Raw genomic sequence first — 16,015 nt, 5'->3', positions numbered from 1 at the left:
ATATTTATCTTTGTTGTCTTCACCGATGACCGAGGGGAGATTTTAAAGCCATGTCCGCATGTTTGATATTTTTTCATATCTAGATATAAAATAAGTGCGTAGATCTATAAAGATTGATCAAGATATTTTAATTATCAAAACAATCCAACAACAAGAACCAACAAAACAAGGTGTTTTGATGTTCATAAGTTCTTTATTTACATCGCCATATACTTTCGATTAGATAGATACACAAATAAATCAGAGAGATAATAATCACAGATGGCGTACCACCAAAAAAGATATTTTTTTCATATTTTATTTCTTTTTTTATGTTTCACACAGATTAAGTGTCAGTTGCTGCCTCCTGCAGAGTGTAAGTATTCATATTATTATTTTGTACATCACTATACATATAAATATGTATATATATAAAATATAATCATTTAAATATCATCATCAACCATGACCTAATCATTCAACATAACATCTAAACGCTGCAATATGGATCATTCGACAATACGGCAGTATTATCCCACAAGATGAGACATCTATTTGTAACTCTGGGTTCTTTACATGTTCAGCAACTAAAGAACATATCACCTTCATGTAAGTGTATTGAAATTGTATATTTATATTATATAAAATCTATTTATTTGAATCATTTAGTACTCGTGACGACTGATATTCTTTACTCTTTATATAGTAACCTTGTTGGATACCCATCAACAACAACTGGAGCATTACCAAATCCCGCACAAGCAGAGTTTTTCTTTCCCGAGTTGGTAGAGTTAAAGATCTTTGCTGAAACGATCATGACAGAGTCTCTCAATATTCTAAATTATCTTGGTCCTAATTCAATTTCTCTTAAAGTCATAGAGTAAGTAAATTGACAGATATATATATATATATATATAGATAGACAGAAAAGCATATTTATTATTAATTGATTTCATTTCATTTTAATAGAATCGGATCTGATGGATCAATTACTACGATACCAACAGTGATTGGAATGGGACTTCCCAAGTTAACTACCTTTCGTCTAGAGGGTAGTGTGATCCAACAAAACCTCTCGTTTAATTTTGGTCCAACCGTTCAAACGGTCAAGTTTTATCTAATGGGAAGATTATCGATCGGTGCCACCACACCTATACATACCAACTTGGAAGACCTCTACATTACATTCATCTTACCATCCTCTGAATCCTTTTTGTTTGAAGCAGCAACATTCCCAAAGTTATATTCACTTACCTTGTATCCCAACTATGATGACGACAATATTTTGTTGGACGTCGCTATCAATGCTCCAATATCCATTTTGTAATTATCATCTATATATTCTATTTTTAATAATTAATTATTAACTAACTCTCTCTCTCTCACTCTTGTCGAATATAGTCATTTAGCAACACTAGGAAGCAAAGTAAATCTATCCTTTTCAGCACCTCAATCCGTCCTTTCATTGTAAGTATTAGTTATAACTATACAACCACTTTGTTGTTTATTAATTTATTAATTTCTTTTTCTTTCAAATAACAGGACATTATCAGCGTATCAGTACACTGTAAATCTTTTAACCCAACTAACTAGTTTCACAAATTTACATACATTGTATGTATACTGTAACGGTGCACCTCTACTCTAACCCACTGGATGATATACTAACCAATTCAATTGCAACTATAGGATATTCACATCTGCCTCATTTACAGAGTTCCCCCTGTCAGCGTATCCCAATTCACTCAAAACGATTCAAGCATCAAGCGGAAACCTAACTACATTCCCAAATGTACCATTATCACTTACATCCTAGTATGTTGTTTACATATCGATATTTATTTTAATTTATTAATTGGTTTTTTTTTTTTTAATAGTCAATTCCCAAACAACAAGTTACAAGGTACCATTCCATGGAATAGATTTGATAATACAAAAAACATTATTTTTAATGTTAAAAACAATCCTTTAATAACAACAACCTCAGTACCACAATCATTTTGTTCTAACCGATTGTTTATCAGTGGATGTCCGAGTATTACAACTGTTCCAGAGTGTTTCCTTTGTTACCGATTGAGTCCTCAAAGCGTTCAAACCGATGTTATTCCCGGTCCTAATTTTCAATGCAGTATGTTGATCAAATATAAATAGATTATATTATATTGTAGTTTGTGCTACCAATTTTAATTAACATTCATCAATCTCAGATATTGCTTTGGATTCAACCATGATTTATACAGTAATGGGAAAAGGCAACGTGACTGGTAGTCTTATAGGGTACGGAAATACTATAAACAATAGATACTTGTTAAGACCTATCATTCCAAACAAATATTTACAGTATGTATAAAAAAAACCCAGTTATTGGTTTAAAACTTACCAGTATCTATTGTCTACTTGTAATTACTTTCAAGGTTCACGGATACATTAAAGCAAGTTGGACCACCAAGAACTATCGAGCTTACATTGGATGCAATGTACCCATCATATGCATACAATTTCACTGTTTTGGAAATCGGCATTGATATGTTGTCACCATGGTACAGACAATTACCAACAGGCGTCGTTCAATTCGTGGCCTATGCCTTTAATTTCAATTCATATCTTCCTCATACTTTTAAAATTAATGGTCGAATTGATTGTATTGTAGATGGTGCAATTATCCTTAACACTTACTTTAATTGTAATACTACTGGTTTATCATTTAAAAGAAATGATATAGTCAGCTTTTCCATTTCAAATGGATATTTTTCACAAGACTTATTGATAGATATTGCCGGTAACTATCGTCCTCATCGATTTTTATTTCATTATTTCATTGATTTTTTTATTAATATTAATATTATTTCTATTTAGCATTTTATCCATCAAATGTAACCTTGTTTTATTATGATAGTTTAATCAAGGTTGGTTCAAACTATATATTTAATGGAGAGTTTGGAAATGGAGGTGGAACGCTGGTCGTTTATTTCAATGGTGACCCATCTATTTGCACAGTGATGATTAAAGACACAGATAATGTACAATGCACCCAAACAAAATATTGGTCAGGTATTGGTTTGACAAATATTACTATATCTGTCGATGGGTTTTGGTCAGCTCCAATACTTGCCAATCTATCATCACTTGAAAGTTTGTGTAATACTACTGGTTGTTCGGGTCATGGTACGTGTGATGAAAATGGAAATTGTGTTTGTAATACTGGTTATTATTCTGATAAATGTTCAGAGAGTATGTATAATAGAGACTAATTACTACAAAAATTAACATAAATATATTAATATTTTTTTTTTTTTTTAGAATATCCTACTTTTAGATCGGGAGAATATGATTTAAACGATAGAAAATTGATTAGTATTTATGGTGATTTCGGACCATTCAATCAAACTATTGTATCAATCACTTTGAATAATACTGATTGTCAAGTTACATATAAATCACAGTCATTGATTAATTGTACATTGGTCAGTGAACCAACTGATGGTTTGGCTTTAGTTAGATTAACTGTTGATAATTCAACAAATAATGGAAATAATTGGATTTATTTTAAACCTTCACAATCACAGGGATCAGGTTCTGGGTCTGACAGTGATGGCAGTGGTGGTGAATTAACATATCCATTTAATTGTTATGGTCACGGTCAATGTATCAATGGGAAGTGTAAATGTGATAGTGGATATAGTTCAATTGATAATTGTTTGACAAAAACAAGCAACCACACAAACACACCCAATACAACATCACCAACAACATCATTTGATATCGATGGAATTGATTTCCAATTTGAAATGATTGCCATTCAAGAAATAGACACTGATGATAATATCATCAACGAGGTATTGACAAACAGTTGGAGCTCAACTATATTGACAGATAATCAAACACAAACAACAACAGTCAACTATCAACTCAACAACAGTGATACAACAACAACAACAGCACTTGTAACAGCAACGATATCATTCTCACAACAACCAAGAGACATTCAATTTGGTTCACAACTACTTCACATCGATGCCAATTCAATCAAACTATCAGTCAACATTAGTAATTGGACATTCAACACATTCTTGACAACACTCAGAGTCATCTTCAAAACAACCATCAACAATGACCAATCAATCGAATTTGATTGTCAAGATGTTAATATTGATACATTGACGTATGAACAATTGTCAGAGAGTATTCAATATCTACGTGTGGTAAAAGATAATATTCAATTCACAGGTAGATTTATCGATTATGTATTATCAGATGGAAGACCAACATTCTCTAGAACATCAATCGTCAACAAAACTGACGATTCAAATGATCAATCAACCATACTTATTGGAATAAGTATGCCACAATCATCAGAAAGCATCCTCGATCCAGATTTCACACCATTATTAAATAACAAGAGCAGCGATAGTGGATGCGACAGTAAATCCAATACATGGAGAATTATTGTTGGTGTCGTTGTTGGAGTATCAGGTGCTGTTGCCATAGGAGTAGCATCGATTATATTGATTAAAAAGAAAAGAATTATTAAAAGACACAATAAGAATATGCAACATAAACTATCGACAATGTAAAATAATAAATAAACTATTGGAGTCGTGCCCAACAAATATCTGTTTGCGTACCCCGACCACTGATCAATCAACCATACTAATTGCAATACATCAAAATGCTGTGTATGCCACAATGAATTACAATATCATTTAATATCATTATCATTTAATAATAAAGATTATTATCCAAGACACCAATTTATGTTGAAAGATCTACGGGCTATTTATAATATTTGCAGATTTTGAAATCATTTTAGATATTTCAGCAAATCAGGATATTGGTTAAAGTAGAAACGTTGATGAGTACTAGTTTGAAGATACGAAATTCTATCCTTGCACTGAATAGCACATGTTAGTTGGTTTCTAGAAGCCAAATGATAGAAATGATCATTAACAATATTTATATCTACAGAGAAAGAGCGATAAAATATAATAAATAAATAAAAACAAATAATCAGATTATGAAAATCAGCACTAAAAAATATGATGATCATTGGAATCATTTATTTATATGTGCTTTATTGTTGTTAATATGTAAAGTCAGCCATGTACAAAGTCAGGTAATGCCTGTGGCAGAATGTATGTATTACAACAAAGAAAGAAAAAAAGAAAGAAAGATCATGACAATTAACAAATCATCCATCATTCATTTATATCTATCTCTCTATCTATGTATACAATATAGTAAACTCTGCAAAATGGATCATTAGACAATACGGTAGTCAGTTGGCAGAAGACCAAACATCTATTTGTAGTTCAACGTTGTTTACTTGTTCGACAGGTTCAGTCCCTCATATCACTAAAATGTAAAGATCATATATGATACCTAAAAAGGTTGTGTCGAATGATATTTAAAACTTATAATCACCTCTTTTTCTCGTTGCCTAGAAACTTTAATGTTTACCCATCAACTAGTACTGGTTTATCACCTGCAGGTTTAGGATTGAGTGCCTTGGAATTTCCTCAACTAACAAGTTTGTACATTGTAGCTATTTTAGTTAAGACACCATCATTCAATCTTTTGAGTTTTCTCAGCAATATGCCTTTATTGACAAAGATTGAGTATGTATACCAAATCACGACGATTGTGTCAAAGACTTCTTACTTCTTCTTCTTCTAACTTTTTCAATTCGATTGACTCCTCTATCTATATAGAATCTATCAGGATACATCGATTACTTCAATCCCAACGACCTTTCCCATTGAAGCGGGACTGTCGGCTCTCAATTATCTGATGATTGCAGGATCGACCATCCAACCACCAGCGACCTTTGATTTTGGAAATACGATTGAAAGGTTAGACATTGCATTTACAGGAGCCGTGATCAATGATCTTACACCACCCCACCCAAATTTGCGCTCTCTTACCTTGAGTATGAGACTTATGTCATCTCTCTTGCTAGAATTTACAAGTTCATCATTCCCAATGCTGAACCAGCTCATCCTTTATCCAACATCAACATCAACTGAATCACTGACTGTAGATATAAGTGTAATGTCATTGAATAAGGTGTAAGTTTATATATATGCAACAATTAGCAAATATGTAAAAAACATTCATTATTAATTTCTTTTATCAAACTTTATTAGTGTCTTTTCTGGTTCCTCTCAAACAACTGCACGTTTTATAGATACAAGTTATATTACTGATTTGTAAGTTTATATCATCAATCATCTTTTGCCTATTATCATTTAATTAATTAAATCAATTATCACTCATCACAAACGTAAACTATATATATAGGACTGTATTGGGATACTCAAACAATATTACACCTTTATTAAGTGGTTTCAAAAATCTTACAAATTTGTATGTATCATGAACTAATGGTTAGTTAGCCTGGCCGATACTTATAGTTTGTTTATTTATTTTTTTAGGGTAACAAATTCTTCTCCATTGACAACATTCCCACTTTTAGTATATCCTGAAACCCTACAAACTTTAACATCAGCAAACAGTGATTACACTGTTTTCCCAAACATCCCAATTTATAATGTTAGAAAATTGTATGTCAAGAAATTATATTCTTTTTTATTTATTTATTTATTTATTTATTTAATTTATTTATAGAGAATTACCAGGAAACAATTTTCAAGGTGAAATCCCTTGGACTGCATTTAATAATGCAAATAATATCGATTTGGATATATCAAACAATCCAGGGTTAACAACTGCCATTCCAGAATCATTTTGTAATAATAGAATACATATTACAGAGTGTCCTGGTATCACCGTTGTACCTGAATGTTTTCTTTGCTACCAAAGACATACTCAGTATGTTTCAACAGACATTGTTCTAGACCCCTCTTTTACTTGCAGTATGTACACATACATATATTTAAACTGATAATGCTATTAATTAATATTTATTTAATTCTCTCTCTCTTATCTAGATATTACTTTTACCAGTATGATGGTGTATACTATAGAAGGTTACGGTATCATTCGAGGCGAACGGATAGGCTACGGAAACTTTGGGTCAGATTTTGGTCTATACCCAATGATTCCAAACAAACAGTTAGGGTATTTATCAAAACAAGTGACCTTAAAAGAAATTTTACTACGCTCTTGAAAGTTTTAACACATCTCAATTTATAGGTACATTACTAATGGCCCACCTGTTGAAGGTCCAGCAAAAAATGTTTCTATTCAATTGGATTCTTTTTACCCAGAATATACTTTCAACTTTACAGTGCTTGAAGTTGGTATAGCAGTGGTACCAGGAACCGTTGAGTTTAGACAATTGCCAAGCAAGGTTGTTCAAATATCGATCATGGTTACATTTATCAATACATTTATTCCCCATAGCGTCAAGGTGAACAACACAATTGATTGCATTATTGTGGGTCAATTGATGAGTGGTCAGTTATTGACTTGCAATGTCACTGCATACGAAATGTCACTAAATCAAATTTGGCAACTAAAGATATTCAATTCTAATTTCAATATTAACACATCTTTTAACTTGACATGTAACTATTAAATTCAAACAAAAAATAATTTATTTATATTTTATTAACTTTTTTTTTTTTTCCAAAAGCATTTTATCCGTCAAATGTTTTGTTAACTAGTATAGCTTTGCTACATAATTATACTCAAGTTGGTTCAATTTATGAGTTCAGTGGGTTTTTCGGGAATAGTTCTCTCGATCAAGTTGCGGTATACTTTAATGGTGATCAATCCATTTGCAGTCCTGCACACTATACATCTTCGGTATTAAGATGTATCATTAAAAAAAATTGGTATTATGATTTTGGATTGACAAATATTACAGTATCGGTTGAAGGATTTTTATCTGACCCAATAATGGTCAATTTGACAACACCTCAAAATTTATGCTTTTTCGATGGTGGTTGTTCATCAGGTAATGGAGCTTGTGATATTAATGGAACTTGTATTTGTAATACTGGTTATTATTCTGATAAATGTTCTCAGAGTATGTATAGATAATTACAAAAATTAAAAATGATTTTAATATTAATTTTTTTTTTAGAATATCCAATTTTTAAATCAGGAGAATATGATATAAATGATAGAAAATTGATCAGTATCTATGGTGATTTCGGACCATTCAATCAAACTATTGTATCAATCACTTTGAATAATACTGATTGTCAAGTTACATCAAAATCACAAACATTGATTAATTGTACATTGGTCAGTGAACCAACTGATGGTTTGGCTTTGGTCAGATTGACTGTTGATAATTCAACAAATAATGGAAATAATTGGATTTATTTTAAACCTTCATCACAGTCATCTGGTTCAGGATCCGATAGTAATGATGTAACATGTCCATTTAATTGTTATGGTCATGGTCAATGTATCAATGGGAAATGTAATTGTGACACTGGATATAGTTCAATTGATAATTGTTTGACAAAAACAAGCAACCACACAAACACACCCAATACAACATCACCAACAACATCATTTGATATCGATGGAATTGATTTCCAATTTGAAATGATTGCCATTCAAGAAATAGACACTGATGATAATATCATCAACGAAGTATTGACAAACAGTTGGAATTCAACATTAACATTGGATAATCAAACACAAACAACAACAGTCAACTATCAACTCAACAACAGTGATACAACAGCACTAGTAACAGCAACGATATCATTCTCACAACAACCAAGAGACATTCAATTTGGTTCACAACTACTTCATATCGATGCCAATTCAATCAAACTATCAGTCAACATTAGTAATTGGACATTCAACACATTCTTGACAACACTCAGAGTCATCTTCAAAACAACCATCAACAATGACCAATCAATCGAATTTGATTGTCAAGATATTAATATTGATACACTCAGCTACGATCAACTATCCAACTCTATTCAATATCTACGTGTGGTAAAAGATAATATTCAATTCACAGGTAGATTTATCGATTATGTATTATCTGATGGAAGACCAACTTTCTCTAAAACATCGATTGTCAACAAAACTGCTTCATTAGATGATCAATCAACTCTATTAATTGGAATTAGTATGCCACAATCATCAGAAAGCATCATCGATCCAGATTTCACACCATTATTAGTTGACAAGAATGCTGATAGTGGATGTGACAATAAATCGAATACATGGAGAATCATTGTTGGTGTCGTTGTCGGGTTCAGTTGTTTAGCTGCCGTTGCAGTAGCATCGATTGTATATATTAAAAAGAAAAATACAGCCAAAAGATTCAATAATGATATGCAGTACAAGTTGGATAAAATAAATAAATAAATAAATTAACAAATCATAGAGTTTATTTTTATTATCGATTTGATTTTTTTTGTCTTGATAATTGTCCAAGTTTTCTTTGGTAGGACGGACATACATACAACAAAGTTAATTTATTTAATCCCAATTTCAATTGATTCAAGGAAGGCTGTACGAGAGAACAATAATAATGTTAGTATATTCATTAAAACATAGAAATAATTTTAATAAACTTACTATTTGGGTATAATCCATTGGTGATAATGACAGGGAGAACATTGACCGATTTTGATAAAGTACCTGTCAACTCGTAAACTTGTGAATCATTTTGATGAATTTTGCTATTAGAATCAAACTCGTATTCAAGTACTCGTAATTTGGTTTGGTATTTCCAACAGCGATGAGGTATTTCTTGGTAAGCATTCCAAAATCGGTATCACCAATCTTCACATTGAAAGGATATGTGTCAGATCGTCTGTTCAAGATATGGAGTCTGACCTTGGATGAGCTAAAGTAGTCTCCTCTTGAATTTGCCACAATGTTGATTTCATGAAAGAATTGGTATCAAAACAAGGTGCTTGGTATCCATCAATGGTATCCTAGTCGTAGTGATAGAAATATTGAACCAAAAGTGTTATTATACTAGTCGTAGTACAATCATAAAGAATAAAATAAAAAGTACTTACATAAATTTCATCCCATCCAAGATGTGAGGCTTTCATAAATTCAGATGTACCAACATTGAGCTTGTAGATACTGTACTGAGAATCCTTACAATAAGCAACTGGATAAGAATAATAACAATAGGCAAAGTCTATGGAATTGAAGTATTCTCTGATGCAAAATTTGTGCCAAACTTTGTACATTGGTTGTTCTAAATAAATATTGAGTGGTTGACTGTTAGTGATTTGAAAAATAATAATTGGTACCAGACTTGAAGATTTTTCCCCAAACAATCTATATAAACAAAAGGTTAATATATGTATATATTTATGTTTGATAATAATTGATTGGTTCAAATTATGTGATACATACACTGAAACCAGTTGCAAGAATACTTCCAACATAAGGGACACAACCAATAGCACTAATCAATTCACCCCAGTCTTGAGCAGTCAAAATAGGATCTGGAGTTTCAGAAAGCTGTTGGAAAAAGGCATCGAAACGAGCTTGTGGAATAATTTCTACTTGGTCACATATTAAATTTGATCGTCCTCTAAACCCCCCATTAACTTCCTCACATTGTAGTGGCATCAATTCTATAAAAGATTCAATAATGAACAAATAATACTAAAATAGACAGACTTGCATTAAACATGCAAAATTTTTTGAGCTTATAAGTTATTTAAAGAGGAAAACCAGAGTTTTTTACTTGGGTGGTTTTCTAGCAAATTAATTTGGTCTTATGATCATTATTCACAAGATTTATCAATATGAATAGTAGTATAACAACAACAACAACAACAACAACAACAACAACAACAACAACAACAATAACTACAACAGAGGAAACAACAATATGGAAAGTAATTAGAAAGATAGTATTACTTAGAAAGATATTAAAGGAGATTAGAGAGACATCAATCTATCGAGGATACAGTGATGAAGAGATGATCTATTGTTTAGAGTTGTATCGATATGATGATTGGACTGATGTTGATGGAATGCTAAAGAATGGTTATTTTGGTTTGGTGATCGATAAGATCAAATGTGGTATACCTGTCGAGTTTAATAATCGTTCAATGAATGTTTTATTGTCATACGTGACTGATCATCATCAATTTGAAATGATACACAGCTCACAATACAAATATCATATTTACACAATCGAGTGTATGCATATTCTATGTAAACTAGGACATCTTGATATTGTCAAATCAATTCACCAACAAAATGAACAACACCATTACTGGATGGGTGTTTAAAGAGTTTGTTTGCTCCAGCAGCAAATCGTAATCAAATACACATCCTTGAATGGTTAAAGGAAATGGATGTTAAATTTGATGGATATGGAGATATTCGATCATGATGTTAGACATTGTAGAGATATAATAGAGAGCCATTCGTTGGGATACAAATGGTTGGTGAATAACTTTCCATCGGCTCCGATTCATTTGGGAGGATATAGAAAGGTGCCGTCCAACATTCCAACTCAACTATTAGCTATTATAGATATTGGTGAAAGAATGGAATCTATCCGCTCGACAGTGGATCAAGCTCACGTCGTAGAGAATGAAATCATCACTGACATCAAACAGAGATTCCCTGCTCAAGTCGTCGATCAAAATCCATTGATGATTCAAGAGTTGGTATCTCTACACCTCTTACTCCATTTTGCCAATGATGTCCTAAAAAAGAGTTGGAATTCCCACAAATACGAAAACGAAGGCAGACAGCCTGCAGAGTATCATCAGAGAAATCTCATCCATAAACATCTGCTTAGAATGGAGTTGGATATGTGCCTTCAGTTTGGACTCACTGTAATATGTTTGTACAGGAAGAGCCTGCCCGCTCATAAAATACATGGCAATTCATCATCAAACTATCGCCAAAATCAAAATGTAATACAAGATCGCTTGATAGCCCAATATGGATTGCTCTCACATCTTTCATTGATCAATAAAGTTGCAGAAGTCCACTTGGGTATTATATTGGGTAGAGATGATGATGAGGCTATCGAGCTGGCGTCACACCTAATCGACAAGAACATTGCAAAAGGTGAGAAAATATCCAAACTAGTGGATCTAATTACTCAAGTAAGGAATGTAAAGATGGCACAGATGCTACTCGAAAAGGGAGCCAATGACCTCATGTATTGTTGTTGTCACAGTTATCCCGATCTACATCTATTTGTACGACAATTTCTCGATGAAATTGGACATTCAGAGTGTTCGTCGTTGGAAACATTCATTTCAAGACATGGTAGAAAGGATTTGTTTTGTCATCTACCAATGTACCAAACAAATTACAGCCGTTGGAACAATGTCTTGCAACTCGGGTTTGGTGGATGGCGACTATTAAAACACATGGCATCACTCAAACAGAATATTAATAGCAAGAAACCTTTATTGTACCGATTCCATTTCATAGAAAACACGGAGAGTAGTTATGACGGAACAGATAGCGAGTCATTAAGATTAACAGAGGAGTGTGGTTATGCAATCGGCAGGAAAGGATCTATTCAACTCTTTGACGTCATGTGGTCTATACTCTGCACACAACCAAACCGAAGAGATTGTCTGGAAGCCATCAACCGCTTTGCCCTGGAAGCTGCCACTAAAACAGAATTTATCAAGCACGTTGAATCTTTAGATGACCAACCAGATGATGATGAAGATCAATATTATGACGATGACCATGATGATGTATATCTTACTTTATCTCTCTGAATCATAATTTAAAGCTGATTATGTATCTCAAGTAATAATTATATTTCAAACTACAAGACAAAATAAGAATATAATTTATTAATTAATAAATAATCCATTTAATTTTTCGCCGAATCAAAATTTCAAGTCAGCTGCAAAGGGTTATATGTTTTACTTTATAACATAATACAGTACATATACAAAGAACATAAACACGTGTACAGAATCAATCAAGTAGAATGGAGAAGAATACAATACTAGATTTCGAATTGTTTAAATTAGTGATCATCAAGAACAAGTTTCTATCAAACTATATCTTTAAACATCATGTTTTCGACATACACCAACAGATAAAAAGAAACACACCAAGTAATAAAAAGGTACTGATCAACAAGGGACGTGAAATCAGTTCAAGTTTGTGGAAGATGATTATATATGGGTGGAGCGATCATTTCATGCCCGAGTTTGATCGATTAGCAAACTTGGATGTATCCTCTATCTATGCAGAGTACAACGGCAACGACTATAGTGATGTACTGAGTGTCTCTCATTTCATCAAAGAGGCATCGAGCACAAACAACCACAGACTACTCTCTTTTCTTTTCAGCTTTTACTTGGCCCCCTCCAACACAAAGTATATCCATTACTACCAACACACCAAATCGCAAACATGGAAAGATATAAAAGACCTAAAGATCAAGACTTTGGTTTCTTTTGACCTTCCTCATTGCATTGTGAATGATGCAATCAAGGAGTGCAACACAGAGGCATTACAGTGGGCAATGGATAATGTTTGCTTTGACTTTTTGATCATTCATTATGAAGCTCGTCTCTCTACATCTATTTTAGAGAATTGGTTTGATAACATTATACATTATGGGTGTCAATCATCTCTATCATCCTTTTCATCATCCCCATCCTCTTCATCCCCACACCAAATGCTAAAAATAGTTATTGATAGACTTTACGACTTTATTGTAAAGTGCAAGTCGCTGGCTGACGCAACAAATAGGGACAGTCAACCAATCAAAGATGATCTATTCATCAATATATCATCAAACGAATGGTCAACCTATTATGGTAGTCGTAACAAACAAGAATTGATAACCTTTATCGGACTTGTCGAACCATTAAAGTTGATCAGAGATTATGATTGGCCCGCGATTATGTCACTGGCTATCAAATTAGACTGTAAAGACACCCAACAGTTGGCTAGAGATAATCTCAAAGAATTCCATCTCCAATTTAAAATGATCTTTTCTACCGATTGCTTGGAGATGATCGACTTTTATATAGATCATTCATCGGCCAACCCATTTACCCTCCAAGAACTTTATTCCAATGCAGCAATCAACGGTCACTTGGAAGCTATCCTCTACATCTACTCAAAACATCCAAATATTCCCCCATCTCCAATGTTGTTGCAAAAAGCTCATCTATCAATCTTTCAAAGTTTCTTTGTAGAACCAGTAGACGATCAAGTACAGAAAATGTTAGAGGGTTGGGACATGGAGTGGATTATGAGAGAACTTCCCGATAATGTGTTATCGAATCAAACAATCTTGGATGCAATGCTCAAACTACCAAGAATCAAATTCCAATGGGATTCTAGATTGATTTCCAAAATGTACATGAACAAAAGATCAATTGTTCTTGAAAATTATCCCTCTACCAATAATCAAATCACAAACTATTGTGACCTACTAAAAGAGGTTGCCATTCGAGGAGACTTGGATGAAATCAAACACACTGCAGCAACCTATCCACAATCACGAATCGGCCATGCCAATGGTCTCCCAACAACTCTTGACTTTCCAACGATAGAGTATCTCTGCGGTCTGCATCTGTACCAACAGGTGATACTCCTATTTGAACTGCATCTCGTCGCACCAAAAATTGAATACCAGATGCAAGAACTCCCACTCTCTATCCATATAAAGACCAAACTAATGTTGGATAGAATTCTTGAATCGAGCCCACCAATACCCATAAACTTACCTGCTGTTGATCAAGACCAATTCTTAATCAGCTTTCAATATTTTTGTGAAAATGATCGTATCAATCCTACATTTTCCGACAATCTTATTGACATTGCCATCAAAAAGAATCGATTCAATATTATCCACTACATCCTAGGATCCAAACCTCCCATCTTTAATTCACTCAACAAAAAAATCGACGTTGACGCACTATTCTCTACTACAAGCAGTCTACCTCTAATCAAATTATTGGTCGACCACAAGTATGTTTTTCTATCATCGGAAATGTTCAAAAAGTGTTGTGAACAAGGGCAATTAGAAATATTCAAATACATGGTGGATGAGCTCTATCTTTTACCAGATGACCGAGTATTTTTCTATGCAATAACAGGTGGAAATTGGGAATTGGTCAAATTAGTCTCTGGATTCCTATCAAGCAAACTATATGAAATTTCAGCAAATGAAATCAACCAGTCATTAATTAACATCAAAATCCAAAATCCAACCCATGATTCAAAAGATTCTTTAAAGATATCCAAGTATTTAATTCAACGATACATCACCCAATACAGTGACCCCACCACCAAATTAGACTCGACCGAGTTCTTGGTATACCGCTTTAACAGGACTGAATCAATCACTCATGACATGTCGATCGATGCTGAATGTGCCATCTTTCTAATCCAACTATTTTATTTTGGCAATTACGTGACCGTTGATGATGATGGTCAGGACCTCCAGATGCTCCCCATTCCCAAACACCTAAGAAAGGCACACTTTTGGGCGATGGAACCAAATGATTACAATAAGATCCTCAAAATGGCTCTTGGGGTAGGTCACCTTGGTCTCTTACAATTCTTTGTTGATCATCCTCCAGAAACAAAATCAATTGAAACCCCTCTACAAGTTCAAAAAAAGAAAGAAAGAAATGTAGAGAATAACGATTCTTGTTCTATTATGTAATTCATAAAAATAAAACACACCTAGATGATGGAGTAACCAAGATATTATTTATTTTTCCCACCACATATCGAAAAATAAATCACCCCTAAAGGTTTTTATTTTTTTAAATGTCAGTTCCAATCCCAAGAAGAGGCATACAAGATCTTATGGATAGGCATCCCAGAAAACAAAGAAATGAATAGATGGGAGATCAAGGTCAAAGTGAAACCTACCTGTATCTTGGGATTAGGAGAAATCCTCCCAAGTTTTTCTAAATTTTCTTTCCCAGAATCACTCTACTACAATGACTACTCGTACAGCAATGAATGTGAGCTAAAACAATCAAAACTATGGACATATTCCTATATTGAAAAGATTAAAAATGTTAAACAAGAAAATAAAGACTCTGAAGAATAATCAGAGATTCTAAAAAAAAATACTATTTATTTATTTTATTTAATTAATTAA

General features: G+C 33.1%; 5 protein-coding genes across 5 annotated transcripts; 4 read left to right on the top strand and 1 right to left on the bottom strand.

The window, feature by feature from the left end:
• Positions 1-521: 521 nt before the first annotated feature.
• Positions 522-4,823, top strand: DFA_09548 (uncharacterized protein; the record flags this gene model as incomplete). Its single annotated transcript, XM_004352152.1, has 11 exons — positions 522-588; positions 649-859; positions 949-1,302; positions 1,522-1,593; positions 1,669-1,794; positions 1,857-2,107; positions 2,187-2,319; positions 2,394-2,758; positions 2,836-3,210; positions 3,280-4,549; positions 4,790-4,823. The coding sequence occupies 11 exons, from the start codon at positions 522-524 to the stop codon at positions 4,821-4,823; spliced, it is 3,258 nt and encodes a 1,085-aa protein (XP_004352204.1).
• A 272-nt stretch (positions 4,824-5,095) lies between these two features.
• Positions 5,096-9,765, top strand: DFA_09547 (uncharacterized protein; the record flags this gene model as incomplete). Its single annotated transcript, XM_004352151.1, has 13 exons — positions 5,096-5,111; positions 5,218-5,338; positions 5,421-5,594; positions 5,688-6,044; positions 6,123-6,185; positions 6,277-6,342; positions 6,411-6,539; positions 6,604-6,807; positions 6,943-7,056; positions 7,132-7,505; positions 7,574-7,969; positions 8,027-9,204; positions 9,607-9,765. The coding sequence occupies 13 exons, from the start codon at positions 5,096-5,098 to the stop codon at positions 9,763-9,765; spliced, it is 3,351 nt and encodes a 1,116-aa protein (XP_004352203.1).
• A 307-nt stretch (positions 9,766-10,072) lies between these two features.
• On the bottom strand, positions 10,073-10,512 carry DFA_09546 (uncharacterized protein; the record flags this gene model as incomplete). The annotated part of the gene is made up of 2 exons (XM_004352150.1): positions 10,073-10,132; positions 10,294-10,512. 2 exons carry the CDS (start codon positions 10,510-10,512, stop codon positions 10,073-10,075), a joined length of 279 nt encoding a protein of 92 aa, XP_004352202.1.
• Positions 10,513-10,691: 179 nt separating this feature from the next.
• Positions 10,692-12,279, top strand: DFA_09545 (uncharacterized protein; the record flags this gene model as incomplete). Its single annotated transcript, XM_004352149.1, has 3 exons — positions 10,692-11,091; positions 11,431-11,567; positions 12,145-12,279. The coding sequence occupies 3 exons, from the start codon at positions 10,692-10,694 to the stop codon at positions 12,277-12,279; spliced, it is 672 nt and encodes a 223-aa protein (XP_004352201.1).
• Positions 12,280-12,865: 586 nt separating this feature from the next.
• Positions 12,866-15,964, top strand: DFA_09544 (uncharacterized protein; the record flags this gene model as incomplete). Its single annotated transcript, XM_004352148.1, has 4 exons — positions 12,866-13,260; positions 13,588-14,451; positions 14,656-15,214; positions 15,683-15,964. 4 exons carry the CDS (start codon positions 12,866-12,868, stop codon positions 15,962-15,964), a joined length of 2,100 nt encoding a protein of 699 aa, XP_004352200.1.
• Positions 15,965-16,015: the final 51 nt, after the last annotated feature.

This window comes from Cavenderia fasciculata, assembly GCF_000203815.1.
Source record: "Cavenderia fasciculata unplaced genomic scaffold Scf_EU5ZYIE01EUG8B-5, whole genome shotgun sequence".
NCBI classification, from domain to species: domain Eukaryota; phylum Evosea; class Eumycetozoa; order Acytosteliales; family Cavenderiaceae; genus Cavenderia; species Cavenderia fasciculata.
Note: the sequence above shows the minus strand (reverse complement) of the source record. Positions and strands in the feature narration are given on the sequence as shown.